Raw genomic sequence first — 26,458 nt, 5'->3', positions numbered from 1 at the left:
CCATGATGGATTCAGAGGTTTTTATCTCTTTAAAATCAGCCACCCCTTTGCAGCTAATCTTTGAAAACTGCTTCCCTTGCAGCAATAAGTGTAGCGTTTTTGGAAGCAGCAACCAAGGCCATTACTTTTTTTTTTTTTAACAAAGGAATTTTTATTGCATAAATAGAGGCTTAGATATTTTGCTGTACGTATAAAAAGTTGAGATACGGTTTAAGTGAATGTTACTCTTGAGGGCTTCATTCCTTTGACATATCCTTCATCTACAGGAAGGCTTCGTTCTCCCAGGAAAGGAATCCAAGCAAGCTGCCAAGAGTCAGAAAATCTGCAGGGTGGGGAAAGAGCAGTGAGAACAGCAGGCATGCCATGCTGGCAGCACAGGGGCTAAATCTGCCTGCCCACGTGGCACGCTGCAGTCAGAGCTAATCACGGCTCGGCAGTGCTGACACCAGAGAAGATTTTCAGGGCAGGAGAATCCACCCCTTCTCGCAGTCCCAGGACAGACACAGCTGACAGTCCTAGAGATGGCAGAATTCAGGGCCTCTGGTGGTGATACTGGGTGACCAAGGAAATTTTTAGCATATTTTCTGGGAAATCAGAAATTTCCTTTAATGCCACTCATTCAACAAGGCCAACGTCACATGCCAGACTGAGAAGGACAAGCTCCTTACCCCAGTGCAGCAATCCTTTGGGCTAAGGACACTGCCAGGCAGAACACCCTGGGACCCGCTGCTGCATACACAGCACAGCACCGTTTTCTTGTTAAGAGTAGCAAGCCTGCTCACTTGCAGGGCAACCTGTCCTTGTGCCCAGTCTCCCATTTGTTTAGCATTAAAACTCCTTATAACTTACCCCTATCTGACATATTCAGCATAAACTAAGTGTCCACATAGGCTTTTCCAATGGCTAGCTAAACTGATTTAAAATAAGAGCTTAAGATGGCACAGGTCAGCCCAGAGACATGTCCTTGATATGACATAAAGAGGAGACTGAAAAACACCTTTGATTCTGTTGTTTTTTCTATGGGAATGAACCACTCCATTGCCATGGTTATTTCCAGGGCCCCATTTCTAGTCACGGTTTCCAATCACTCTTACATGAAATAACACAGTGATAGATTTGAAATACAAGCTAATAAAATTTCTAAAAACTGAAACTGTCTTCGTAGGTAAGGTGATGAACTCAAAAGCGGAAAGTAAGATTTCCAGTTTAATAAAAACTAACATTACTTTAAACCCCCACTGAGCTTACAAAAGGCAGGCAGGAACAGAATTCCCATTTTTTTGCAGAGCGGAGTGAGGTGAAATGAAATGATACAAAAATCACACGGCAAAGAACGCAGGGAATATAATCTTAATGCTAGAAAACACTGATTTTGCTAATGGACTTGATGCAATGAGGTGATGATTCCTTAAGCTTACTTTGAAGATAGTGGGAAGGAATTTGGCACACTGGGAATTTAAACCCAAACCTTTTTGAACTCTGGCAATGCTCATTTTGCTCTTTTCTGGAGAAAGATTTCCATTTTTCTCATTGAAGTATATATACCATATGTTACACAGCATAACCTGCAGCATTTGTACTATCTTGGGAAGCTCCATGGCATGAGATCTGGCCCTGCCAGCTAAACTACCTACAACTCGTTATGTATTTAACCAGTATGGAATGGCTGATCCTTTTCCATTTTAATTATGGTACCTAAGGCCAGGGAGTCCTGTTATGTCATCCTGTCTGACATGCCCTTCATGGACTTTTTTGCCCAATTTAACCACCTCTTCAATGTATCAGGATGTCCTATGCAACCAGTTGGGCATAAAAATTCAGGGGGATAAATAGCAGAAAAAGAATACCATGCTAAGATTTCTAAAATCATGAATCATGGTTACCAAGCTTTTCTGGTGGGAACTGTATTCTTACAAAGAATGGGCATGATATGGGTGTGCAAATATGCTGAGGTATCAGAGGACACAAATTTTACAAGAACTCAAATAATGGTGATAGTTCTAAATTGCGTAATCCAAATGTATCCAAGCCAAAATGTAATGGGATTAACATAACAATGCCATTATCGAACACGAAGATGTCAAATAAATTCTATACCTGAGAGACTCTTCAATCATCCTTCTTCTCTGCTTCTTTTTTCAATTTCTCTTCACGTTCCCTCTTCAATTTTTCTTCAATTTTTTTGCTCTGGTACATTTTTACTCCAGCAAATGCTAAGCAAAGAATCAATGTTTTAGCTGCCAAAATGTACATCAGCAATGGGAAATTCTCCAAAGCCTGAAATACAAAACAATATATTTAAGCAGTTACTGGAACACTTGGGCAATTAAAAATGAATCTACAGGGATGTTACGCAGCTTCCTACAGCAACAACACTATTCAAAGCAGTGATAATGCTTCTGTTCATGCTTCTTTTCTGTAGGAAATTTTTAAACCAGGCAGATCAACGGCTAGGGAAAAAGGACAAAAATAAGTTTACTTCATTTGAGCTTGTATATGAAACCTCTCTGAATGGGTCTTTGTCCCATTTTTTTGCTTTACAGCAAATGAAATAGCAGCAGGCTCTGGAGTTGAAATGGGAATAACTGATTATCTCAGGATAATTGTAAAAGGTGAAAGTCAAGCAATACTTCTAAGTAAGCAATGCTCTGAACAGTTCTCATGAGTGATGTATCCATGCATCTCAGCCATCAGATACAATCCCTGAAGATACTTTTTTCTTCCTAAAAATTTTAATCCACGGGAGTTTTGCTGCAGTCAACTTGCCCAGATCTAGAAGGTATAGATAAGTGCCTTTGAACCAGAAGAGCAGTAAAAAGAACCCAGCGTCTTTTTTCACATCCAATGATTCAGTTTCAAGAGGTTTTAATGCTTGGAACTAATGAAATTGCACTAAATGTTTCAATGTTATGAAAGTGTGCTACTGTAAATGCATATGGAATGGAAAATAACATGCAAATGGGTAGTACTGTGAACTTGGAATACAAATGTTATAAGAGCAAGACAGGCACCCAGTGAAAGGTGTCAACTCCAGAAAAGTATTAAAGGCACTGGAATGTCTCAGCATGGTCCTCCTAAAAGCCCCTCGGCCTGCAGGATCAGTCCTGTCTGTCAGCAGTGCACAGTAGATTCACAGTGACGCTTCACCCTAGCAGGTCTCCCAATACCCTTAGCAGACCTCCCAGCACCTCACGAAACTGTTTAGCCATTGTGAAACTACTGGATTTGGAAAAAGCCTTGTATCCTTACTCCATTGGGGTATCCCTTTGAAGTACACATATCAGAGCGCTCAAGTAAGATCTTTCATAACACTGATCTATACAAGTTGCATATGTTACCTCTGACATATTAAAAGTGGCACTCTCTTTTAACCATAGCTCTGTAAGACCATAAAGGTAGAGCCAAGGCTTGTGGTTAGCATTGTTTTCACGATAAATGGTTTAATCAAACTTATTATAATTGTTAGTACACGAGGTACCAGGTCTAATATCAGTGTGCCTTATGCACGTGCCCTGCAGAATGTTTATGGGCGCCATACACCAACAAACAGGATGGAGAAACCTCCATGCAGTATTGAGCTAAGGAGAGAACAGCCCGAGAAAAGCCTGGAAAGCCTGGAGGAGCAGGGGCAAACAGAGCAGAGCCTGCCCACAAGCACTGCATTCACGTCCAAAGCATGACCTCCTAACAGCATGCGCTGGGATCAACTTGCAAGGGGCTGAGTATGTACGATAGGAAACAACAACAGGGGGACCCTAAGCCTGAGGGCCAGAGAGTGACGTGCATAAATCAAATTCCTGTAGGCAAGGGATGCATCTTTAAACACAGGACTCACCCAACCATCTCTTAAAGGAAGAACAGGAATTCGCTGTTTTATAAATACAAAACATCCTCACCTTCCAGTTAAATGCCACCATCTTGGTTGTGTAGTGGGAATGGCTATCTCGCAGCAGGCCGCACCCACGACCGACAAGCGTCGCACTTCTAAAGGCAGAGATCAGGGCAGAAACATCTTGAAGAAATGAAAATTAAAAAGAAATAGACGATCTGTTGGTATTCAGCATGTCCACACCGCACCTCTCCAGCAAGATCATCTGTTGCACAGAGCCTGGCTGTCTGTCAGTCCCACACAGCTCAGGAATGATCTATGTGGGTCTTTTTGGAGCTGACTGACAAGAGCAATGTCTGTGTGGTGTGCTGCTGAAGGACAGGGCTTTGACAGGCCCAAGGCAGGTGCCACACTTGCACAGAGGGGAGGCTGCACTTCCACCATGCGCTGCAGATCCCAGCAGCTGCCCAACTGAAAACACAACACTGGTTGCTTTTGAAAGCTTGACACGTGTGCGCATCAAGCCGCCTCACCAATGTTTGAGGTCTAGCTGACAGAAACACATTCAGAAGAGTTGTCTTGTGGTTTTTAAGCCCATCTGCCCTGTTCAGAGCCTGAATGCCTAATGCAATCCTAATATCTAGTAGCTTCTCTCTGATTAACTAATAAATTAATTTCTCCATGCAGGCCATAATAACACGGGAGCAAATCAACTGGTTGGTGGATCCCCAGGATAATGAGGTACGTTTCAGAGCTGAGCCCTGGGGCTGAGAAATGCCGGGGGGCCACAGCACCCAGCCATAACACTACCCTGTGGTGTCTACAGCTGCTCCACTGGTGCTGACACTGTTTCAGCTGCTGGATTTCAGATTAAGCACATTCCCCAGCCTGACCCCCTCGAGGTGTTTCCTGTAAGTGTAACAACAGAGTCATTGTTAGAAAACAGGAGGAAGCCCGATAGCTCAGTCCAAACCTTCACTGGCAGCTGGACTGAACAAATCACCACCATGCCACAATAGCTGCTTCTGACCTTTCTTCGGAAACCAGGGAGTCAAGTAAATATTCTTGCAGCTCCTGCACCACACAGTCAGTTTCTTCACGGGTACTGACCGGCCGTGAGTTTGCTTTTTCCCCTCTTCAATCACACAGCTCAGGAAGCATGTTTTCATGAAGACCCATTTACCAAGAAGTGTAAATTGTGACGTGCAATCACAATAGCAACAGATTGCCTACAGAGGGACTAAAGGCGGAAATACCTCCCAGGACTTATCGCGTCCTTGTGTGCAGACGTCAGTGTGTGCAAGATTCACATCCCTCGCCCAACCCTCATGCCTCCTGGCATGACTACTGCACCACAGCTTCTCCACTCCTGCATTCAGATCACAGCAGCAGGGCTTCTCTCCTGCTCCAGCACCAGCATAAGAGTTGGTCATCCACAGCTGCGATCTGCTTACCGCTGTGACTGCCACACTGCTCAGGGAGTGTAGCAAAGCTGTTGCATGGCACAGCAGTTTGGGACCAGGGCAGAGGGTACAGAGCATCTATTCACAAGCCCTTCTTCCCAAAGAAGCCCCGTGAGGAGCACTCCATAGCTTGGAAATGGCAGCCCACCTCAGGCCATGTGACTCATCACAGGGCATTCCAGGATTATATCCCACCATCAGAGATTCAAGTCAGGAAATCAGAAGCTGCAAGGCCAGCCTCTGCTACCAAGATTGAACTATACCTAAACAGTGGCATGGCCAACCTGTTCATCAGGATTTAGTATTTACTAAGCTGATCCTGAGTTGTGCAGCTCTCTTGTTGATAAAATGTCAGACCAGCTGCACCCACTAGGGTGTCCCCATCTCGAAATGTTGACTGTGATGGGGCTTCACCACATACAGTCCTCACTCTTCTCCTAAATTTCTGTAAATTCTGTGGTTCATCTGGAGTCAGTTTTGCAGTATGTTGTAAAAAGGCATGAATTCAGCCATTCAAATACACACTTGCGCCTGTCAGATGATGCAGACAATAGGATTTTAGTGATTTTTACATAGAGAAGAGTGTTTTAGATTCAGCAAATCTTACCAAAGCCCATCTGTGGGGTCTGGTGGCAGGGTACTCTCCCACCAATGAGAAGCAGCATATAATGTATATCACTGTGCACTCCTGGGAATGCTCTCATGTCTGAGTTGATTATTTTAGCTGTTAGCACAACACTTCAGTAACACTTCCACCCTACTGAGACATAAAGCCTGATCTCTCTCCCTATATTATGTATCCACTAAGAGTAGCTGCACCAAAGTCACAAATGATGGGAAATAAAGAAATCCTCTCTTTCCTCTGAACAGCAGTGTTCTAGCCAGAAAAGTTTCCTATGAGAGCTGAGACTTTTGGAGGTCTGTCCTTACAATGTCTTCTCCTGTTGGAACCGAGCAGTGAAGCCACCACACTCTCTCCACATTGCATTTCCAGATCCCATGTCACCAACCTCCAATGATCACACCCATCTCCCTATTTCATCTCTCAAATTTTCCAGTCTCTGTCTTGATCCAGACCTTATAAAACATAGTGGAAGCCTCCAGACAGAAAAAAGTGGGTGGAGTTGGGGTGTGGGGAAGAGAGAGGAAAGAGGGAAAAGGAGTGAAAAAGGCAGGATTAATTTCACATTTGAAAAGCAACATTTATTACCACCGACATCATCAGTTCAAAACTAAAAAGCTCACACACTGTACTTTCAAGGTTGTGATATCTTAAAAGCAAGCAGGCCAATGAATAGCCAGAGTTTCATGTTTGCCTTTTCAGAGGCAGATAAGGCAAAGATAGGAGTTCAAAACACATCTACAATCAGGCATTGTTTGTTTCCCAAGAAAACACAAGCTCCCTTAACAAACACAGCACTAATGGAAATGGAGGCTTGGCTCTATAGAAGGTCACCACTACCTTCTTTTGTAAGCAAGGAGGTCTCATGTTGAGCTATGCGAAAAATAAATAGGAGCAAGCACTAGGTTCTGCCTGAAGCCCTGCCAGAGACTTTGTGACAGATTCTCCATAACCTATCTATCACGTACTCATGTGCATCTATACAGAACAGGGATAACATGACATCCTTCTCACATATATCTACAGCCTTCTTCACTTGTTTGCACCTCCCAGTCACTAGCCTAATCACCTTCTGCCCTCCTCTGTGAAGCAGGGTCAAACTACTGCAGAGGGGAAAGGGAACAGAGGTGTGCATGGCACACCTCAGTACTGTACTATCAATCCTTCACTAGCTCCAAACACGGTGAGGTCTACAGGATGCAGTGCAGGCAGGCAGGGGTACTAAACCTGGTGCTAGAGGTCCACATCTTCAGCTGGGCTAAAGAGCTCTCAGGGAGAACTGCACCAAGTCACAGAGCCAGCTTTTAGCTGACACCAGCCCCAGGATCTCTGCACAACAGGGTGTTGTGCAACACAGACCACCCCAGACGGGCTAAGGAGTTAGGCCTCAGTCAGATGGGAAGGCTGTGGTGGAGCAAGGAATTGAATCCAGGTCTGTCAGCCACTGAATTATAGCTCTCCTCTACCACAACAACCACATCACAACCCAGCCACTCACATCATTGTTTGCTTATGCAGCACCAGAATATCGACTGGCCTGCGTGCACCAGAACATGTCTACACAGGCATCCAGGAACTCACAAACCCACTTGAGTCGTCTTGGCTGAACTTCTCAGTCAGCCTGCCAATAACTCCATTCACTCAGCAATAAAATGGGACTCAAGATATTCCTCTGTCTGCCCAGGATTTCTGAGTACCTCCATTTTATCCACCTTGTGAAGAGCTATAAAAGTCATCAGCCACAAGGCCTCAGAAAGCAGCAAACTACTGAGGTATTTGACTATATTTAGAATGGAGTGATGGCTGAATATATACTGAACTAGAAAAGGGGTTTTGTTCCACCCGTCTCCTCTTGCTGCTTTCTTTAATACACATATTTCAGGGAACAAGATGAACATTTCACACCTAGAGAGTAGCTGGATGATCCATCACTATGCTTGGCCTGCTGCATCATGCATCAGGTTCAGCATCTTAGGACAGGACGAAGACTCCTCAAAAAAAGGAAATAACTGGGTAGATGGAAATATAGTAGCACATAGTAATATGGCACAGCCCAAAGGCTACAGAGAAATACAGTGGGAGCAATGGTGTGCCAGAGCTGCTGCACTAGGAATCCATCACAAACCACGGCTGTAAGATGCAGTGGTTATATTAAGTCAGAAGCACTCAAACCTATGTACTTTTACAGCTCATATGTGTACATAGGCAAGACAACACTCCACAGCAAGATCTATGAAATCGCTCGGTTTATACCTGTGTTGCTGATAAGGTAATTTCTAAATTAACACCAACCAAAGGAAAATCAGAAACATAAAGCCATACGAGATCTTCATACCTGAAGAAGTGGAAATGGAAACACAAATAATTCCTCTGGCAGTGCCTCAAATGCTCCAAACCCTGGTAAGTAAGCACAGAGCAGATGGGATATGTCAAGAATGGCACCTGGATTAAAATCAAATAGAAAAAATGTCAGCAGCACATGAGGCTGTTCCCCCTTGGGTCCCAGTGCACTATTTCAGCCATGTGCCAGAGTCACTGCAAGTGGCAGGCTCTTGCCTGCTACTAGTGCCCTGCCCTAGGAAGGTTTGCTGGGCTGGCAGCCTCCCGCCGTTTCCATCCTGACTCCCAGTTTTGCCCCGGCCACCTTCTTGGCCCTGGCAGCACCAGTGCCCAGCACAGCCAGTGACTTGCACACACACCTGAAGAAACCAAAGTTATTTTTTCAACATATAATAACTTCAGAACCCTTCTACTTATTTGCTTTAGTTTTGTTTAGGAAAACAAAAGAAAAAAAAAACTCAACAGATTCATAGGCAGTAACACGCACTTTCAAGCACTATGCATCTTACTGTGCAGCAATATTGCAGGAGACAACATAGTCATTCTGGCAAGTGGTTTATAGCCAGCAAGTATGTCTCCAGTCAATTTTTAAATCACACACCCCTTTTCCTTAGATGTGGCATAAGTTATTTTGAGGGAGTTTTTGCTGCCACTTCACTAACACTACTGCTCCCAACAGCCAGAGTGGGAATGGAGCCAGTGTGAAGGGCACACAGGGAGAGCAGTGGGCAGGGGGGCAGGCAGGCAGGTGGGCAGCAGATAGGCAGGCAGCAGGGCAGGGTAGGCAGGGAGGCAGCAGGACAGGGTAGGCAGGGAGGAAAGAGAGCAGGCAGGCAGGAGGGCAAGGTGAGCAGGGGCCAAGCATGGTGGGCTGCTGGGGGGCAACAAGGCAGGAAAGCAGGCAGGGGGCAGATAGGAAGGCAGTAGGGCAGGTGGGGAGGCAGGCAGATGGGGAGGCAGGCAGAGGGACAGGCAGGGGGCAGGCAGGAAGGGGCAAGGGTGGGCAGGCAGACAGGAGGGCAGTAGGGCAGGTGGGGGGCAGGGAGGCAGGCAGGAGGATGGGCTGCGCAGGTAGGGGGCAGGCAGGGGGGTGGGCAGGCAGAAGGGCAGTGGGGCAAGCAGGGGAGTGTGGGCCAAGCAGGGGCTGGCAGACAGGCAGGAGGATGGGCTGGGCAGGCAGGGGGGCAGTGCAGGCAGGCAGGAAATGGGCAGGCAGACAGGGAGACAGGTAAGAAGGGGCAAGTGTGGGCACGCAGATACGAAGGCAGTGGGGTGAGCAGGGAGCAGAGAGGCAGGCAGGGAGCTGGCAGGGGGCAGGAGGACAGGCAGGGGGGCAGGCAAGCAGGGGGGCAGGCGGGGGGCAGGCAGGGGGAAGGGGGCGGGACAGGCAGGCAGGGAGCAGGCCAGGGGCAGGCAGGGGGCAGGCAGGCTGGGAGGCATGCAGGGGGGGCAGGGGGCGGAACAGGCAGGCAGGGAGGCAGGCAGGCAGGGGGAGGCCAGGGGCAGGCGGAGGGGCAGGCAGAGGGCAGCACAGACGGAGCAGGCTAGCGGAGGCAGGGGGCAGCCCCACTCCTGCCCACACCGTGCACCCCCAGGGGCACCACACAGCTTCCTGTCCCCACTGCCACAGGCCCAGCGGTGGCTGCGGGAGCATGGGAGGTGGAGGGGGAAAGGCAGCCGAAACGCACTCTCACCATGCCACACCGGCGGCCATTGCACCCGGCAGCAGCCTGCCTACAAACTACATCTCCCAGGAGCGGCAGCTCCCGGCGGCAGCAAGGCCAGGCCTGTGCCCACACCGAGCGGCCGCCTCTCCCCTCCGCTGCCCGGGCACTTACCCCTCTCAGCGCTGCCACGGCTTGCAGGGAGCAGAGAAAAAAACGCATAGCAAGAAAAAGCTAAAAACGAGGTGTTTGGGGTGCACCCGTGCTGCGGGTCCCCCATGGCGGCCTCCGCCCTCCCCTGCTCCAGGTGACCCTCTCACAGGCCACAGTGCCGTTTAGCCTCCCCAGTTCCCCTTTGAGGAAAGGATGGTGGAAACCTCCCCCTTTTTTGGTGGAAATTCGTGCCCGGCGCTGCGCCCCGCCGTACCTCCTTCCCCAAAGGTACGCCCACCGCCTGCTCTTCCCCCCCTCCCTGAAGCGATGGGCCCCACGGCGCACGCTGGGCACCCGGCGGTGCTGCGGATTCGGGGGCCTCCTCCCCTCCGTGGCACTGCTGCAGAGCGGGTGCAGCACCCAAGCGCGGGCAGAGGGGCCCCAGTCAGTAAAGCCCTGGCAGGGAGGATCCGGTGCGCCGCGTGAAAACAGAGCCAACCATTTTGTGGGCTGTAACACAGGCGCTATTTCAGACACGTGATGTCTCAGCTGGAGGGCGCTCCTTGTGAAGGACGCTGTTACCCTGCAGCTGCCCTCTGCACACCTCAGTAGTCTTCCCCCGAAACACCAGTAGCTGTTTTTCTGCAAAACAGCAATCCACTGGAAGTAGGAAGCAAAACCACAAAAGCAAGCAGAAGATGAGTTGATAAGCATCTTGTTTTTTAGGAGGTTTCCGTGTCCGGTGACCCAGATGTGCAAAGAAGCTGTGCCTACCTTACAAACAGGCAGCCTTTAGGGCCAAATCCTGCTTGCATTCATCCCAGCCAAGCCCAGGCAGCTGATGGAGCTGCACTGCAGAGTTCAGGTCCCAGTATTTTGGGGGCAGAGGCTCACCCTGCCCCAGGAGCAATGCGAGGGTGAGGCTATGGCTCACTGCTGTTCCCTCTGCTCTTCAGCACTTAGTGGTTTCCTGCTGCTCTTTACCAAATGCAGACTGATAAATCTGCACTGTCCTGGCCACTGCCTGAGGCAGGAGTAGAAAGCAGCACCTTACTTACATACCTCGCTCATACCCTCCTTCACCTGCCCAGACATAGAGACAGCTCACCTCAGAGAGCGAGGAACATGTTTCATGACAGCAGTGTAAAACGTAATATATCAGCCCCCTATTTGTCACTAGGCAAGCAATGCTGAATATTCAGGCTGTGTAAATTGTTTAGGAAACAGTGAGCTCTTTCTTCAGTGTCTGAGCTCCTGAAATTAAAACTTTCTGTGGAATAAAACTTCGACTACTCTTTTTTTTTTTTTTTTTTTTTTTTTTTTTTTTTGGTAAACTGTTCTTTACAATGACTTTAATTGGACCATTTGCCTATGATCCACACTTACTAGCTTTCAGCCTAGCTGGCCACCAGCACCCCTCCACCTATTTGGCAGCATAATATCTGCACTCTTCCAGCCTGTGGGCCTCAAGAGTAAGAGTTAAGGAAACTCTTGCAGTGTGAATGTTGAGCACAACCAAAACAAGCGCTGTGGAGCTGACACTCCACAGGCAGTAGGAGGGCATGCATGGTGGAGTCAGACTGACCAGAAAACTGTGCTGGGACGTAACAAGGTTCACTAACACTCATGGACAGAGATTATTCAATGGCTTATAACTATGCCAGCAATAGGCACATCTGGAGCATGACAGCAACTCTGATGCCAGATCTCAAGACCAGAGTCCTAAACAAGGCAAAGCTTCCCAATAAAAGAGGTCCGTTTCTTATGCTTTTCTTTTTAATGTTGTTGGAAATGCAGCATCAGACATGTTTCAGCCAAAACATTCTAAAAACAAACAAGTCGACAAAATAGACACCCAGCATAGGAACTTTTAGCTTAAACAGTTTTAGTCTGGCAACTTAAATAGGAGCTAAACCCAGAGCTTTACAAAGGGAGTTGTATTCTGATACCAGAAGTGCCACCAGTTCTGCTTCTAATTGTTCCCTGAGAACCACCATTGTGGTGCTTTGGCAGCACAGGAGAAGATAAACCATCTTGAGAACCCATTTCCCAGCCAGTGGAAACCAGTACCCAACATGGGAAATCCTTATGAATCACAGCATTGTGTTAGCCTTGATAACTGGGTATAGAAATCCCACCTCTCTCCATCTCAGTGGTTTACACTGAGCCCTGGCTGCTAGGGATGTAACCAAAGACTCCATAACCCAGCCTTCATCCCAGATAGACAGAGCTCTGGAGAACCGAGGAGCAGCAGAAGAATCAAGTTGGCCAGCTATGGACTTGAGGGTAGCTGGTGAACCTTTGGAGGCTGCCCTACACAACCAGCACACGTCCCCAGAGTAAGACTGCTAGTTTAGGAGCTCTGTTGCTATAAAACAAACCTTCTCAGAAGGCCATGAGTCAATCTTTCCTGCCAACAAATAAGGAAGTCAAAATGGGAGCCAGATTACATCATTAAAACGACAGTTTGGCTTGAATGTCTGTAGGTACAGGTTACCTCTTATGATTCATAGCGTAACATGTTGTTCAGTCAATAGATGGGGATTTTGATATTTATTCATACAGTTTTATGTCATTTTTAAAGGGGCTTAAGCCATACAGTTCAGATGTCAATTGACACTTTTGACTGCTTCAAAATGCTAGATATTCTGAGGTGGGAACATCCGGATCCACTTCTGGATTTCAAAAATGCTAAAAATTCAGGTTGTTTTTCCTTTTGGTTTTATTTTTTTGAAGAACAGAATATCAAAGCAAAGCACAATTATGCATTTTTCTTGGATGTTCCCCCAAGCAGCCCTGTCAAAGTTCTCATGGGAAGCAATAATGTTGATTTCCTCAGCACTCTATTCCACTTTGGCCTGTCTGTTAATTTAACAAACAGTTTTATAGCCATTTATAATTGCAATGAATTCTCTACGTGTGGCTTTATGATTTCATCATTGCTGATGTTTCCAAAAAGTCAAGGTGGTCCAGAGCTGTTTTTTTCCCTTGCACCAAAGTTTTCATGGACCACACCCTTTAAGTCTTCTGGATTCAGAACCTGGCTTTTATACTTTTCGTGCCAGTCCTCTACAATGTACTGATGATAGGGGTCATTGGAGTGCTCTCGCCTCTTTGATTTCACAGTGCTCACCAAGATTGCCACGATAATGAAGGAGAACATCCCAATCATTACCATCAAATAAAGGATAACATAGTCAAAGTTTTCAGCATCAACCTTAGCTTGCAATTCTTCTGTTGCTTCCGTCATGTTTTTCCTCCAGTCGTTCATGTAAGTGAGAAACGTTTCCTTGAAAATGTCTTGCACCACTTGGGTGAAATTTCGTATTTCAGCCATCCTTCCAGGTTACGGCCGCTAAAGACAACATGATACTTATTTTAATTGAATATCTGTATTATAATAGTCATATTGATTTCTTTTGTCTGCAGTATAACAATTAAACAATAACACCTCCCACTTGCTGGTGAAAACTTAGTGCCCATTTTAAATCAGCTGGCGATACCCATCTCTGAGTGGTACAGTACGTTCAGAAATCCAAGAAAGTTCTTACTCCTCTCTTCACTCAGGTCATTTTCAGTCTGTGGGAGGCCAAAGACTCCTCAGTGAAGTTCAATGACCATAGGCCCCAGTGATCCATGTTCCAGGGGTCCAAGTGCACTGCCTTTCATACTGAGGTAAAAAGCCAAGTGAAGAGAATGCATTTCACTCTGGAAAGGACAGGATAATTGTTGGGTCCCCTAAGGGTTGAGTAGCAACCAGCACAGTGCCACACCAATTCAAGCAGTTGCACAAGATCTCCCAGTGAGGGATGTGGCCTTCCTGTTTCTCGTTTGGTCTCAGACATTCAATCTGGAGGGCATGCTGACATACCCCTGCAAACATAAATGCCTCTGTGGAGCAAAAATCCAGACAGCTAACTCCCAAATGGTAGCCTGACAGACAAGGGGAGGGACAAGGAGGGAGATCCCCCATATCTGGAATAACCTCGCTAGTCTTTGGGGCCATCATCCTAACAAAGGGGGAGGAGATGCTGAGAAGTGCTGTAAAGCCAACTCTTTCCCATGCCTGTGACAGCTATTCCAAAGCTCACCATAATGTGACCCAGCTGCTTCTGTAAAGCCATGAATCTGGTCTCCATCCCACTAGAAACATTCCCCTCCAACTCTCTTCTCCTGCGCAACTCCCACACAGGGGCAGGACAGGCCCAGTTTCATACAGTGTGGACATCTCTGCACCAAGGCCAGTCAGGAGCTGCGATTTCCAGCGGTCTTTGTCTAAGGCTGGACTTCAGTGCTGCTCATCGAGCAGTAGAGGGGCAAACGGTGGGAGAGGAACCCAGATGAGGCCTCAGGTTGTTGACCCTTGAATAAAGCAATGCAGGGGTGGACAACACCTGCTTAGCAACAGATTAATTGTCAATCTAAATATTCCTCTGATCCAGTCACTACATGCTGATCCATCTGGTCCCACTCAGACTGGGCTAGGTCCAGGAGAGAAACTCGTGTACTAACTCCAGTGAACAAGCTCCCAAGAAGCTCTGAGAAAAAACACTATCCTTTTCTGCCTTTCCTACATGAAGAGGAAGGTGTGAATGGGTTGCACCATACTAGCCTGGAAGAAGCTAAAGCGTCTGCTACAGAGTTTCAGCCTGACGCTCCAGCGTAACACCTGTCCTTCAATCAGCCTCAGTGATCTGCTCAGTGGATGGAGTTGTAGGCTGCCAAGCCCTACACCATGTAACAAAGCTTCTACAAAAAGTCACTCAATCTCAGTGCAGTCTTCAAGCAATGATAAGCTTACTACAGCCTTTGGTGAGGGTCTCAATTATTGTATCTTTCAAATTTGAATGTTCTTAAGTTTAGCCATCCACCTTCCTCTGCTTGTTGGACCAGCCTTATAATATCAGCACTACAGAATAGGCGTACACACAGGCACATGCAGATACACATGCATGTATATCTCTTTGTGAATTTATATACTCACAGACATTCAAACATATGGGATAAAGGAAATCAATTGAAAGTAATCAAACCACAAAAAAATCCAAATCTAAACTGTCCTGAAACTTTTTAAGTTCTAAATCTCTCTGCTTTTTCTTTGACTTAGAACAAAAATGACTGGGGTTTTTTTGATAGGAAATGAAGAATTACAAACAGAAACATACCTTTACTTTGTTCTTCTCTGATGAGATTCACAGTAACAATCAGATTTTAAAACTCCAGCGGATAATATTACGATACTCTTGGAGGGAACAGAGGTATCCTAAACTTTAAGCAGCCTCCAGCCAGTGCAAGGCTGTAAGCACCTGCCTGTTAAATAAGTGCATTGCACCGAATGCTTTATGTTTATATTAAACGAAATGCTAAATCTAATCTCACCTGGAAAGTTAAATATTGGCCGACAGTTTACATCAGTCATCCTGTCAGGTGCTGAATACTGCTCTTTATGCTTATTACTGCAATTTCATATATTGTAAAAGAGCACTGTCACACTTTATAGGGTTAAGTATTGATGCAACTTGCTCTTTGTTGAGCCAGACAGAAAAAGAGGAAAGAGGAGCTCTACAAAATAATAATAATAAAAATTCCCTTGGCTGATATGGGCACGAGAAGCTGAACACTGAGCTTGGCACTATAAAAGGCCTGCCAACCTGCCAGGCTATTAGCACCTGAGGGGAAAAATGTTCTGCTCCTTCCAATAGGAAGTTGACAATATGGGTCTTTTACCTCTTTCCCTGTATTTGGATCCTTCTTTTTGTCTTTCTCACATTCCTTTGTTTCATGTGTCCTCTATCCTTTGCCATATCCTTGCCTTTGCTCACCCTTTCTCTCCCTTTCCCCTGGATTCCCCATATGGTTTGCCTCTCCTTTTATTGCACCAGGAGCATGGCTGTTAGCGGCGAGCCCCTTCGTGAAGCCCACATTGTGGGAAACGGGTCCTCAAACCAAACCAGGCTGAGTCTCTGAGCTGTTTTCTTCCTGGGCCTCACTCATGACCTGGAGCAGGAAAAGACAGAAACTTATATAAAAAAAGCAGAATTAATTAATGTTGATTTTAATTCTCAGCAAATAACACACACTGACACCTAACTGAAAGGCACTGAGTCACACTTCAGAAATAGCAGCGCGTTCAGTTGAATGAGATACCTTTGGTTTTAGTCAGCAATGGTTCCTGGCTATGATTAGGACATCCAAAGGAGGGGTATTAGGGTGGAGAGACAGACCTTTGCAAAATGCTTCACGGACACATGGGGAGGGACAAAAACTCCTAAAAATGCTTTCATTTTACAGCTAGTCCTGCCTAAGCAATTTTCAGAGAAAGTGGTTACACAGAGATAGCTCTGCTTTGAGAAAGATAAAAGCAAACATGGACTACTGCTCAATCAACAGCACACATCATAAAAAGGGAGATTCACTCATCGTACTGAAGTGTCCCTGAGGAAAAAAATAATCACTGTGGAAGCCCCGCTAGTGCCATGCTGCTGACATTGTCATGGTTACTGCTATCGCTTCTTCTGGATGCTTCTGTGTGCATAAGCGACTCCCAGCACCAGGGTGAGATGTTGGCAGCATTTCCTCGCTGATACTCGGCTTCTTTCTAGGAGTTTCCTGCATGCTTTCAGCTGGGCCCCTTGAGCTCAGGGTAGCTGGCAAGCCACTTCTGTTTGCTTTAATGAAACCCGTACACCAGAGGGACCGTTGCAGTCCAGTCTCCTGTACTGCATAGTCAGAGAAGCACCCTGTTGGTGCCTGTTGAATGAACGCACTGAGAGCCATCAGCATGCTTTTGGAAGACCTCCCAGATGTGAAGCCATGAACCCAGCTATGGAAACAGTAGAGGAGCCATAGCCCTGGAGGCTAGGCTGCAAGCAGAACAGCTTAGGAACTGCTGCCCTGGGCTCTCTGCCCATAACCAGGTGAAAGGACTTATCACTTCTTCAACCAGCCTCTTCTGCTGTCTGTCCCTGGCCAGTCCTATCTGGCCAATATCTGCAGTGCCTTAAAACAGCTTGCAGCCATCTTACATAGCTTACCAGATGCATTTAGCCAGTGATCAAGACCTGCCTCATACTTAGACGTTAAAGGCTTCTGCTCATAACTGGCTCCCTTGAAAGCCAGACAGGTAGCTAGGTACCGCTGCCCCATTTCTCAGAGGCACTGAATGTAAGTGTTTTCAAAACAGCATGCCTTCCTAAGGGGTACTCTCTGGAGCTGGCAACTGGCAGAGGCTGGGAATTAAAGTGCTTGCCAAACAGCCTGCCTGTCTCCCTCCCTCCATGCTCAAAACTGCCGTGCTAGTGAGCAAGCACATTTCCCTGCCACAACTGAGTGTAGCAGCAACCTCTCAGCCATGCAACCCAATGTGGTTCTGCCTCCCATGTTGGGAAAGAAAAGACTGGAGAGCTCTGCATCTTATCTTGTGGCACTCAAGCAGCTTTGTTCCCGGTGGGGTCCGAACAATCAGCACTGAGTGCCTGGAAGTTATGCACACATGCAGGAAGAGGAGGAGAACATCCAGAGCAGGCCATGCCAGCATTAGGTAATATGATCACCACAGCTGGGTGCATCCTGCCGCTGAACTCAGTTTTTCATGGAAATGGCAAGTTAGTTTTAGAGCTATAGTATATTTGGGGTTTATTTGCACTCCATCACTCATTGCCTTTTAAAAAACGCATTGTTTATTTTTCCCAAGCTGTTGACCTGGATATAGCCTAGCAAACTTGCTCGTTGCTCATCCTTGGGAGTTTAATAAAGTTCTGTGATTGTAGAACCAGTTGACACTGCTCACAAAGTGCTGATGAAAGGAGAAGCAAAGGCCGGGTCAGGAGATTTTACTGAAATAAGGAAACAGAGTGAGCACCCTACACAATCCCATGCAATGGTATTTCATGAGTCCGACACCACTGTCGGAGAAAGTTACATTAAACTGATACTTAATTTGGCAGAAAAAAAATGTGTTTTACATTTAACAATTCATAGGGGTCACTGAGAACAAAATACATCCTGAACCCCTGCATCACCCAAGAGCTCTAAAAAGCAATGACAGTTCCTTTCAAGTCCCCTAACAAGGCAGGAAAACAAGTGAGTTAGCTCATTTGCTCATTTAAATTGCTAATTTAACCTGGTATATATTGCATGAACATAGGCACATCTCTTGTTTCCTCAGCCTTCCTTGACCCTGGGCCCATTTGCTTATATGGCTGCAAACCAATTCCGCAAATTGGCTTTAAGCCTGTCAGTGTTCAGCTCCAACTTCATGCAAAACTCCTCCCCTCCGGAATGGCATACAAAAGCCACCTGCATGTGCACGCCTTCAGAGCACCAGCACCCAAGCGTTTACAGAGGCAGCGCTGTTTTGCCTGCACCTTTCTTAATACTTGGTCTCACCACCACGCTGAAGCCACTGGAAGGGCACTGGAATTTCCTGGTCTGGCTCCATGTGTGGAGCAGGGCTCTGTGAAACAGCCGGAGGTGACATACAGGGGGGTCCAGCACCTCTTGCACCAGTCTGCTCTCAATTTGATGTTGGCCCTGCATTGAGCAGGGCTGTCTTCCCAAGGGCCTGCCAACCAGAGTGACTCTCTGCTCAGTGTAACTGGGGAGCAATACAGTCCGCGTTTGTCATTGCTCCATCTCATCTGACCACAGGCATGATTTGCCATGCCAGTGCTTCTCACATTGGTGCTGAGGAGCTGGGCCCACCCTGCAGGGAAAGGGCACGATACCTCTTTATAGTTAAATAGCCATTGCCTGTTCTAGGGGCACAGTAAGAGCATTTGTCTGTCACCATAGTATCCTTCCCCAGTGCATCCAGTTTCTGAAAGTTACCTGCCACTCCAGGCACAACATGAGACCCGTGTCCAAGTAAACAACCTTCATAACAGCACCTTGAACCTTTAGTGCTGCCATCCCAACAGCTGATTTCCCCATACCAAACTGAGCAGTCACAGGCCTGTAGGCATCTGAAGTACTCTCATTCCAGATGAGGAGAGCAGACTGCTTCCCTGTGGACACAGGCTCTCTCAAAAAGGTGTAAGTCAGGGTGAGTTACTTGTACTGGTCCACTGAGGTATGTGTCTTCACGTAGAAGTGCCAGAGCCCCCAAGACAGTTCCCATGCGTCAAAGCGAAAGATCCTCTTGTTTCTTGAGAAGTCTTGATCCACCACGACTGCTTTACCTAAAGAGATAAGCCTGCAGTCACCCAATGTATCCCACCATCCAAACTCTCACTACCTGATTCCTCACTACCTTTCTCATCCTCTGGCCATGCACTTGAGCAGGCAACAAATATTTCTGCTTGCATGACCAATGCAGAAGGACAAGCTGCCCCCCAGAGCACCAGAGATACCTCTCGGGCAGCCTCCCTGGGCATGGTGCTAGCACGTGCTCCTGCAGGTCACCAGGCTCTGCGTGAGCTCGATCTGAAACGTGGGTAAGGGTAAGCAGAGTTTAGTTTGTGGTTTTGGTGCCTCGGTTTGTTCCACATTAAGGAGGCAAGAGTTGGCCCGTAAGACCAAGGTTTGTGTGATGGGCTCTAAGGTGCCTAAATGAGCCTCCTGCACCTTTCAGACTTGGATGCTTGTTTCACCTGTGATTGCAGCTGGCTTCTTTTGTTCATTGGTTTCATCTGTTTTAGTCACTTCTTTCACTCATTTGTTTTTAATTTAGTATTCTCATTTCACTGTGAGTTACATGCACTTACTGTGTTGGGTCTAATCTTGTTTCCATGGAAGCCATTGTCAAAAGTCTCCTTTACTTCAAAGTAGGCCCTTCAGTAGGCCCCTTCAGTTCAGTACTCCTTCACAGTAGAAAACATGGTCTGTATTTGCTCTGCAGCTCCTCTGGTCAGTTACTCCTGCTAGTAGTCAGGTACAATACTTAGCACATGAACATGTGTGCTGGAATGCAGGCCAGGTTGTACAAACAATTCCTCCTGATTGTGCCATATGCTGCCAGGAGCAATCCTATGGGTGACCTTGCTGAATCCAATCCCAAGACAACATTTTAAGAAGATATACAAGTGTATTTTTAAAGATACCATATATTATATAACTCCATGAGTATCTGTATAATTAAGAGATATAGCGATTCTCTGTAGAAACGGCAACAGCCTTGTCCCAGCTTTCTGAAATCAGCTGCAACCTTTCCATTGACAATCTCAATTTAGGAAGGCATGTGGGGTACAATTAGGGACGATCTTTTCCAAAGTAGCTCTTACATACTTGCCTAACTTTAAGCAATTGCTTAAGTGTTCTTCCGAATAAAGGTGATTTCCTGAATCAGAGCCTCCACTGGGAGTTGGAGTGAATCCAAAAGAAGATTATTCTGTGTAAGCTGCCTGAGGGATTTCAACAGATAATTTTTACATCCATATAGCACTCTATCTGGAGAACAGGAAAGTAATCTTTTAATAGGATTCCATCTGATTAATTACCATCCTGGATCTGCGAACATCCAACGTTCTAGAAACCATATTCTGGCATCTCTGTGAAAGACTACAGTAAAAGCTACAATAAAGAACCATGGATTGTTGCCTTATGTTAAACTTTAACAGTAGTGCAAATATAGTAGCCAGGAAAAGACTGCTGTAAGCATCGTGGCATGGTATGTACGCTCATCCCATCAAAGTCGTGGAAATGCTTTCTTTTAGTTCCAGGCCTATATAACATGCAGTTTGTCAAAGTGCCTTCTTCAAGAAGGCTGAGTTTAGCATTTCCACTGCTGTGCTTCACTGGCTGTATCTGAGGTAGGAGAAAGAGGAAAAATTACCATTTTAAGAAAAATTCAGTCAATTTTAAAATTAATCAGATTTTTCATAATGCACAAGAATGTTAGCAGACTTACATTATTGGAGTATGCATACCTTCTTGTGTGTATAACTATATGAATGTCATGGTTAATGTAAGAATATATTCACAAAATTTGCATCTCATGTTGATACCTCACCCTGTCTTTCCCTTGACCCAGAGCATTCAGAGATTTCATCTTCTCAGTGGGGTAACCATGGTCCTCATCCTGGTATCCACCAGATGGGGATGAAGCTGCCCAAAGCACCATGGCAGGCACCAGAGTACAACAGTCAGTCTGCAGGCTGCCAAGAGCAGGTTTGGGTCTCACTACAATGTACTCTTTAGGACAAGGGATAACTCCATATTCCAGTTCAACATATTGAATCAATACTGCACACAAGTCAGTATACAAGTCATGCACTCAAATCCTGTTTTATAGTCTTCAGGGAGGGCCATATCTCCTGCGCTTGCAATGTGGAAATGTACCATTACCATCACTCCTTCTCCATCACCAAAGCCAGCTACAAGACCAGTGTAAGAGCAACCCTCCAGCTCAAAAGCAGCAACATCCCAACTTAACCTGAACTTGTACCTTGTTACATGAAACAACAGGCCAGGCACAGACAGCGGTGCATGAACTAAAAGGGACTAGATATATTAACCATAAAGGTATGTATATGTTGGAGAAGAGGATATTGAGAGGTTTGTGTATAAGGTGACTATGCATTGTCTAACTCAGTGGGGTCCAGGATTTTCATTAAAAATATTTGGTGCTATTGTAATAGCAGAAAAAAAAAACAGTATAAGCTTCCTAATGCAACTTAGTTGTAACACACACAACCAATTTCAGCTAAAAATTAGTAGTTGGGGCCCACAAATACTAGAGGGAACAGTTTGGAGTCATATGGGTGTTTATTTGTCTGCTTGCCTCCTCCTCTTCTGCTACAGACACTTTCAGAACCGACAAAGTTCAGCTTATTGTCCTGGGGGGCTGGGAATTAGCAGACTGGAAGGGATGGGTTGTCTGCCTAGCTATGATCATACATGTCTCCCCTGAAGGTAGCCTGAAAGAAATCCCAAGTGAAACCAGTCACTGATCTCTCCTTTTCTTACCACTGAAGTTCTGCAGCCCAACATTACATCTACTAAACAAAGACATTTTGTGGCATATATTTTTAAAAGGAAATCACTCATTTTGTCAAACGCCTTTTGAAGGAGAGCAGCACTAGAGGTAAGGGAAGAGCAGGCAGGAAGGCATACATGGGACCTATCACAAATATAGAATCTATATGACACAACTGAAAATGTTTTGCTGCATAAAATATCTTTTAGAGTAGCAAGTGAGAAGCTGTATCTTTCACTGGTCATGAAAAAAAATAATTCTCAGGCAGAAGCACCATCTGCTGGTGGACGCTGATTTTATTCCTTTACTTAGGAAGTTTACAGTGAAACTGGCTTAAGAAACCACCTCAGAGACTGTCAAACTGGTCCTTAAGAGGCATCTTTGAGACCTTAACCCAAACATTAAATGTGGTATTTACTGATTTTTCACATCAAATCCCTCATGGCACTACATTATTCCAGCTCCTATCTAAGAAGTTCCACAAGCAGATATTTGCTTTGACAGAAAGTAAAAGGTTTCTCACATTTAGAAAAGGATCAGCCTTTCAGCCTGCACTCACTAAAGTCAATACGAGAACTTTCACTGCCTCTGGAGCACCACAAGTGTTTCTTCAGTGCCAGCAGGAGATACTTCTTATCAGTGGCCTAAAAAGGCTGTATGTTTCCTCTTTGTCTATGGAGGTCTTGGTTTTCAACAAGTGAACATTTCTCTCTACCCAGAAACACCAAGTAAAGGCAATATACCCTGCAAGCTCTCATGAAAATGTTAACATGTAGGATGGAGAGACTGAGTACATTTCACTGAATAGAATTACCAAATGATTAAAAATTTCCATGTATTATGATATGAAAAAAGGGTCACAAATACTGTGCTATATATTTGTCATCCAGGAAATGGTTAATGATCTTGCAAAGCACTATTTTCAGTAAGTTTTCTACATTCCATCATTAAAAATTTATTCCAATGACATAATTCAGGAGCCTGGCTTGACATGAATACAGATCTGACCTTTCTGATCCCAATTCCCTGAACTCAGGTAGGGTTCAAAATATGAATTCAGATCTGGATTAAATGCTGCAGACAGTTCATACATCTTTATATCTGAATAAGGAGCTGAACTTCAACTGTACAGTATCGCTCAGTGCTGATACATTCAAGTTTGACCTGAGATCTCAGTGCTGCATCATGAGCTCACCTCTGATCCTAACTTGCAGTGAGAAGTGGAGGCACCCCTTGTAGCGAACTGCTCCTCATGAAGGACTCCAAACATTCAAAATCCAACTGCAATAATGTACATGAGCTGGTTGAAGAAAAAGAAGCTCGAATTAGAGGGGTTGGAATGATGGAATGATAATCTTTTGCATAACTAAAGTAAAAACACAAATTCCATAGCTTATGGCTCACCAAGAGCAATTTCATCTTCTCTGAATGGAATTCTTTAACCTCTCAGCAAAGATAGAACTTTTCTCAAAACCGATCTGTAAAAACTTTTTTTTCCTGCTTTTTTATATAATAAGTGAACGTTCCCCTTGTTGCTGAGAACTGTAAAGCTAATACACCAGTGAAGTGCTCAAAAATAGGTTGAAGTTAACATTGTGTCAGCTATGTACCAACTTATCAGGAGGACCTAACCTGTGGGGAGAAGATCACTCACATTTTTTGCTTCAAAGGCTCCATATCAGTCTGCATTTGGCACACATCACAAAGCAGTCTGCTTGACCTGAAACTCTGGCTAAACATCATGATAAATGACAAAGAACCTGATTAGATATAAATATATCTGTGTCTTTGGAGTGCCTGCCAATGAAGCAAAACCTGATTTAATCTCATCCAAAGACATTTTTCCATAAATCAGAACAAACGGATGTCCCTTGTTTTTCCTCTCGGAGCATATGGAACACCACAGATGATGCAGGTCCCACCAACTCCGGCTGGTGTCATTATTCTAAATACCATTTCCTATCTGAAGGACCAGCTGAGGTCTTATTAAAGTAATGAAATATCTGACTTTCCCTTTGGACGTCAGTCCAGTAGCAGAAGTCAGGGTCAGCAGTGTATGGTTACCCAAAACTGGTTCCTCCTATAAAATAGCCATTCTTTCTGTACGCAGCTGCAAACTATGAAACAAAGAGGTAGGCAGTGAAGAAATGGCAACACAGGAAAAAGTGATGCTCTATGATGATAGGTTACAGGCATTTTGCTTATTTTCCTTGCACCGATACACTTCTGTCTGGAAGTCTCAAAGATGCCTTAACCATGAGACCAGCTAGCTCTCATTGTAACCAGTCTTTCTACTGCATTCTTTTGACAAACTCGATGTATTTTAAAGCTCTATGTTTTAGAAGATATTTGCTGAAAATATAGATACAGTTTTGCTCATATGACTCTAAACAATCTGGAAGCTTCCAGATGCATTGCATGTGGTGTGAGGTTTTCTTTAACAAGTTGGAACTTTGAAGCAGTCTTATCTCACCAGGCAGGAACAGCGTGAGCTGTACCCTGCAGCATCTCACAGCTGATACGTGTCAGAGGAAGAGTAAGAACATTGTTTCTGAAGGACACGGACACATTCCACCCAAAGATAGAGCGTGGCTAAGTGGACGGAGCTGCCTCTAGGTATGCAATCCCAGGAGGCTCCACATTTGCAGGACTGCACTCACTGCTCTCTCTTGCTATTTGTGGGCCTTCCTCTGGTAGCGGGACCACCACAGACCTGAGCACCTCAAATGAAAACATTCATGGTAGTACTGCTAACTCCATTTCAGGAAAGGAGCTGAAAGCATAGACCTCCAAGGATATTGAGATGTGTAATATTACTGAAATCAATGGGAGCTAGGAATCAAAACAGCTTTGAGGATCTGAGTGGACGGTTTGTCCAGTCACTGAGTGACTCTGTGATGGGACGGGAGGCTGAATTTAGGTCTTCTCAGTCCTGGCTGTCTCCACTGACCCACTGAGCTCTCGTGCTTTTGTTGTAGAGGCTGAAATATGAAACCAGTCCTCCATGGAAAATGAATCAAAAATTTTTATTCCTGTATTATGCCCTACCTTGCACGCAACATCCGTGCTACCTGGATGATGAAAGTCTGCCTGAGAGTCCCCACATAACTGTTAGTGTCCTAGAATTCCCTTGCTCTTTTAAACAAGAATGTCTATTACTAATTCCAAGGTGAGGGGTATTTTTAATTAATCATTAATATTACATCGTGGGTGTCTGAAACTCACATAATGAGAAGAGTAAGGACGAAAGGCTCATCTGAACAGTCCTGAACTTTGTGGAATCAGAGATCAAATGCCATGTCAAGCATCATTAATAATGCATTGAAACCAGCTATTCTCTTAAACTGACGGAACTGAGGAACTCAGAGCCATCTTTGCAATAGAATCTGATCCTGATACATATCACTGTACATCTGAGCTCTTTCTAGATTAATCAGAATCCCAGAGCAAAGTCCCTGATAAATTTTATGAGATCTTCAGCTCTATCAGGGAAACAATCTCAAATGCATGTGCAAAGCAGGGATCCAAATTCACAGTCTCTACAGCATCACTATGAGAACTAGGCAGAAAACACTAATTCCATTTCACATACAATTTTTTTTGTTACAAAATGTAATCTCCTTCCAACCTGAACTAAAACTCAAACATTGCACCTTCCTCTTGGAAAGGGAATGGAGTCTCAGGTAGGTGGGTGGGGGTGCAGGGGCAGTCTGTATGGTGCCTGGGCTACTGAGGAGTTGTGAGATGGGTGAGTCAAAATCTCATCCAAACCGAAAACCCTTAGGTTTTGACAGGTTGGTGAGTTCCTTGCTTTGTTGCTGTTTCTTCAGTCAGCTGTCATGGTTATGGATCCAGTCCACAGAGAGGGTATTACTGCATGGTTCAGCACAGCACCCTCCCTCTGCCGCTACTGCTGGCTGCAGCAGAAAGTTTAACGGGATCTCTTGGGTGCATATATGAACAAGTTCAGAGAAGGGATAATCCAGAGGTTAGCTCATGGACATCAAAGCCATGTTCCTCCTTAGGAAGGGAGGACTTTAATTCAGAAATCAGGATAGTAGCACCCACGCCAGACAAGGAGAAGTCTGGGCTTGGCCCAGTTGAGTTAACAGTACCTCCTGCACATCCCTCCAGCTAGATGATAAGCTGTGGGAAATGAGGGATCAGGGTCTTTCAGTTTTTCAGCTTCAGATTTGATGTATATATTATCTATGTAGGAGTTACCTATCAAAGACAGGACTTGAATCTAGGGTAGTCTAAATTACTGCTGGAAAAGTTCCAAGGAAGGTTAAACCTGAAATTTAGGTAGCAGGGATAGCTATAGCAGTGTAGGCTCAGACAGACTTCTTCACAGGCTGTACAGCCTAGTGGGCACATTGAACTGTATTGAGGGGGGCAGTTTGCATGGAAATAACTTTCCCAGTTAGATTAAAATTCCCAGAGAAAGCCTATCCATGTGCAGTTGTTGTAGAG

At 45.4% G+C, this 26,458-nt stretch overlaps 1 protein-coding gene, 1 long non-coding RNA gene and 1 other non-coding gene across 6 annotated transcripts in view; all 3 read right to left on the bottom strand.

The window, feature by feature from the left end:
* Nucleotides 1-3,912: 3,912 nt before the first annotated feature.
* On the bottom strand, nucleotides 3,913-10,632 carry SMIM11 (small integral membrane protein 11). 3 transcript variants are annotated; one of them, XR_010392563.1, is made up of 3 exons: nucleotides 10,346-10,632; nucleotides 8,250-8,356; nucleotides 3,913-4,012 (listed from the first exon to the last, which is right to left on the bottom strand). It is a non-coding gene; the product is annotated as a small integral membrane protein 11 (transcript). The 3 variants fall into 3 exon arrangements; XR_010392565.1 differs by lacking the exon at nucleotides 10,346-10,632 and adding an exon at nucleotides 10,093-10,337; XR_010392564.1 differs by lacking the exon at nucleotides 10,346-10,632 and adding an exon at nucleotides 9,949-10,056.
* A 2,398-nt stretch (nucleotides 10,633-13,030) lies between these two features.
* KCNE2 (potassium voltage-gated channel subfamily E regulatory subunit 2) lies at nucleotides 13,031-13,408 on the bottom strand. The gene has a single exon (XM_026121570.2). It carries the CDS (start codon nucleotides 13,406-13,408, stop codon nucleotides 13,031-13,033), a length of 378 nt encoding a protein of 125 aa, XP_025977355.1.
* A 2,390-nt stretch (nucleotides 13,409-15,798) lies between these two features.
* Nucleotides 15,799-26,458, bottom strand: part of LOC135330602 (uncharacterized) — a 130,556-nt gene continuing 119,896 nt past the window's right edge. Inside the window, exons 7-9 of one of the 2 annotated variants that reach the window (XR_010392567.1) lie at nucleotides 23,181-23,285; nucleotides 19,776-20,814; nucleotides 15,799-19,250 (exon numbers count right to left, since the gene is read on the bottom strand). This is a non-coding gene — a long non-coding RNA (uncharacterized LOC135330602). Of the gene's footprint in view, nucleotides 20,815-23,180; nucleotides 23,286-26,458 lie in introns of both variants that reach the window. The other variant, XR_010392566.1, reaches the window with a different exon arrangement.

This window comes from Dromaius novaehollandiae, chromosome 1 (assembly GCF_036370855.1).
Source record: "Dromaius novaehollandiae isolate bDroNov1 chromosome 1, bDroNov1.hap1, whole genome shotgun sequence".
Taxonomy (NCBI): domain Eukaryota; kingdom Metazoa; phylum Chordata; class Aves; order Casuariiformes; family Dromaiidae; genus Dromaius; species Dromaius novaehollandiae.
Note: the sequence above shows the minus strand (reverse complement) of the source record. Positions and strands in the feature narration are given on the sequence as shown.

What these genes read in the sequence shown, in the direction of transcription:
- KCNE2 (XM_026121570.2), bottom strand. Translation starts at nt 13,408, where the DNA reads ATGGCTGAAATACGAAATTTCACCCAAGTGGTGCAAGACATTTTCAAG.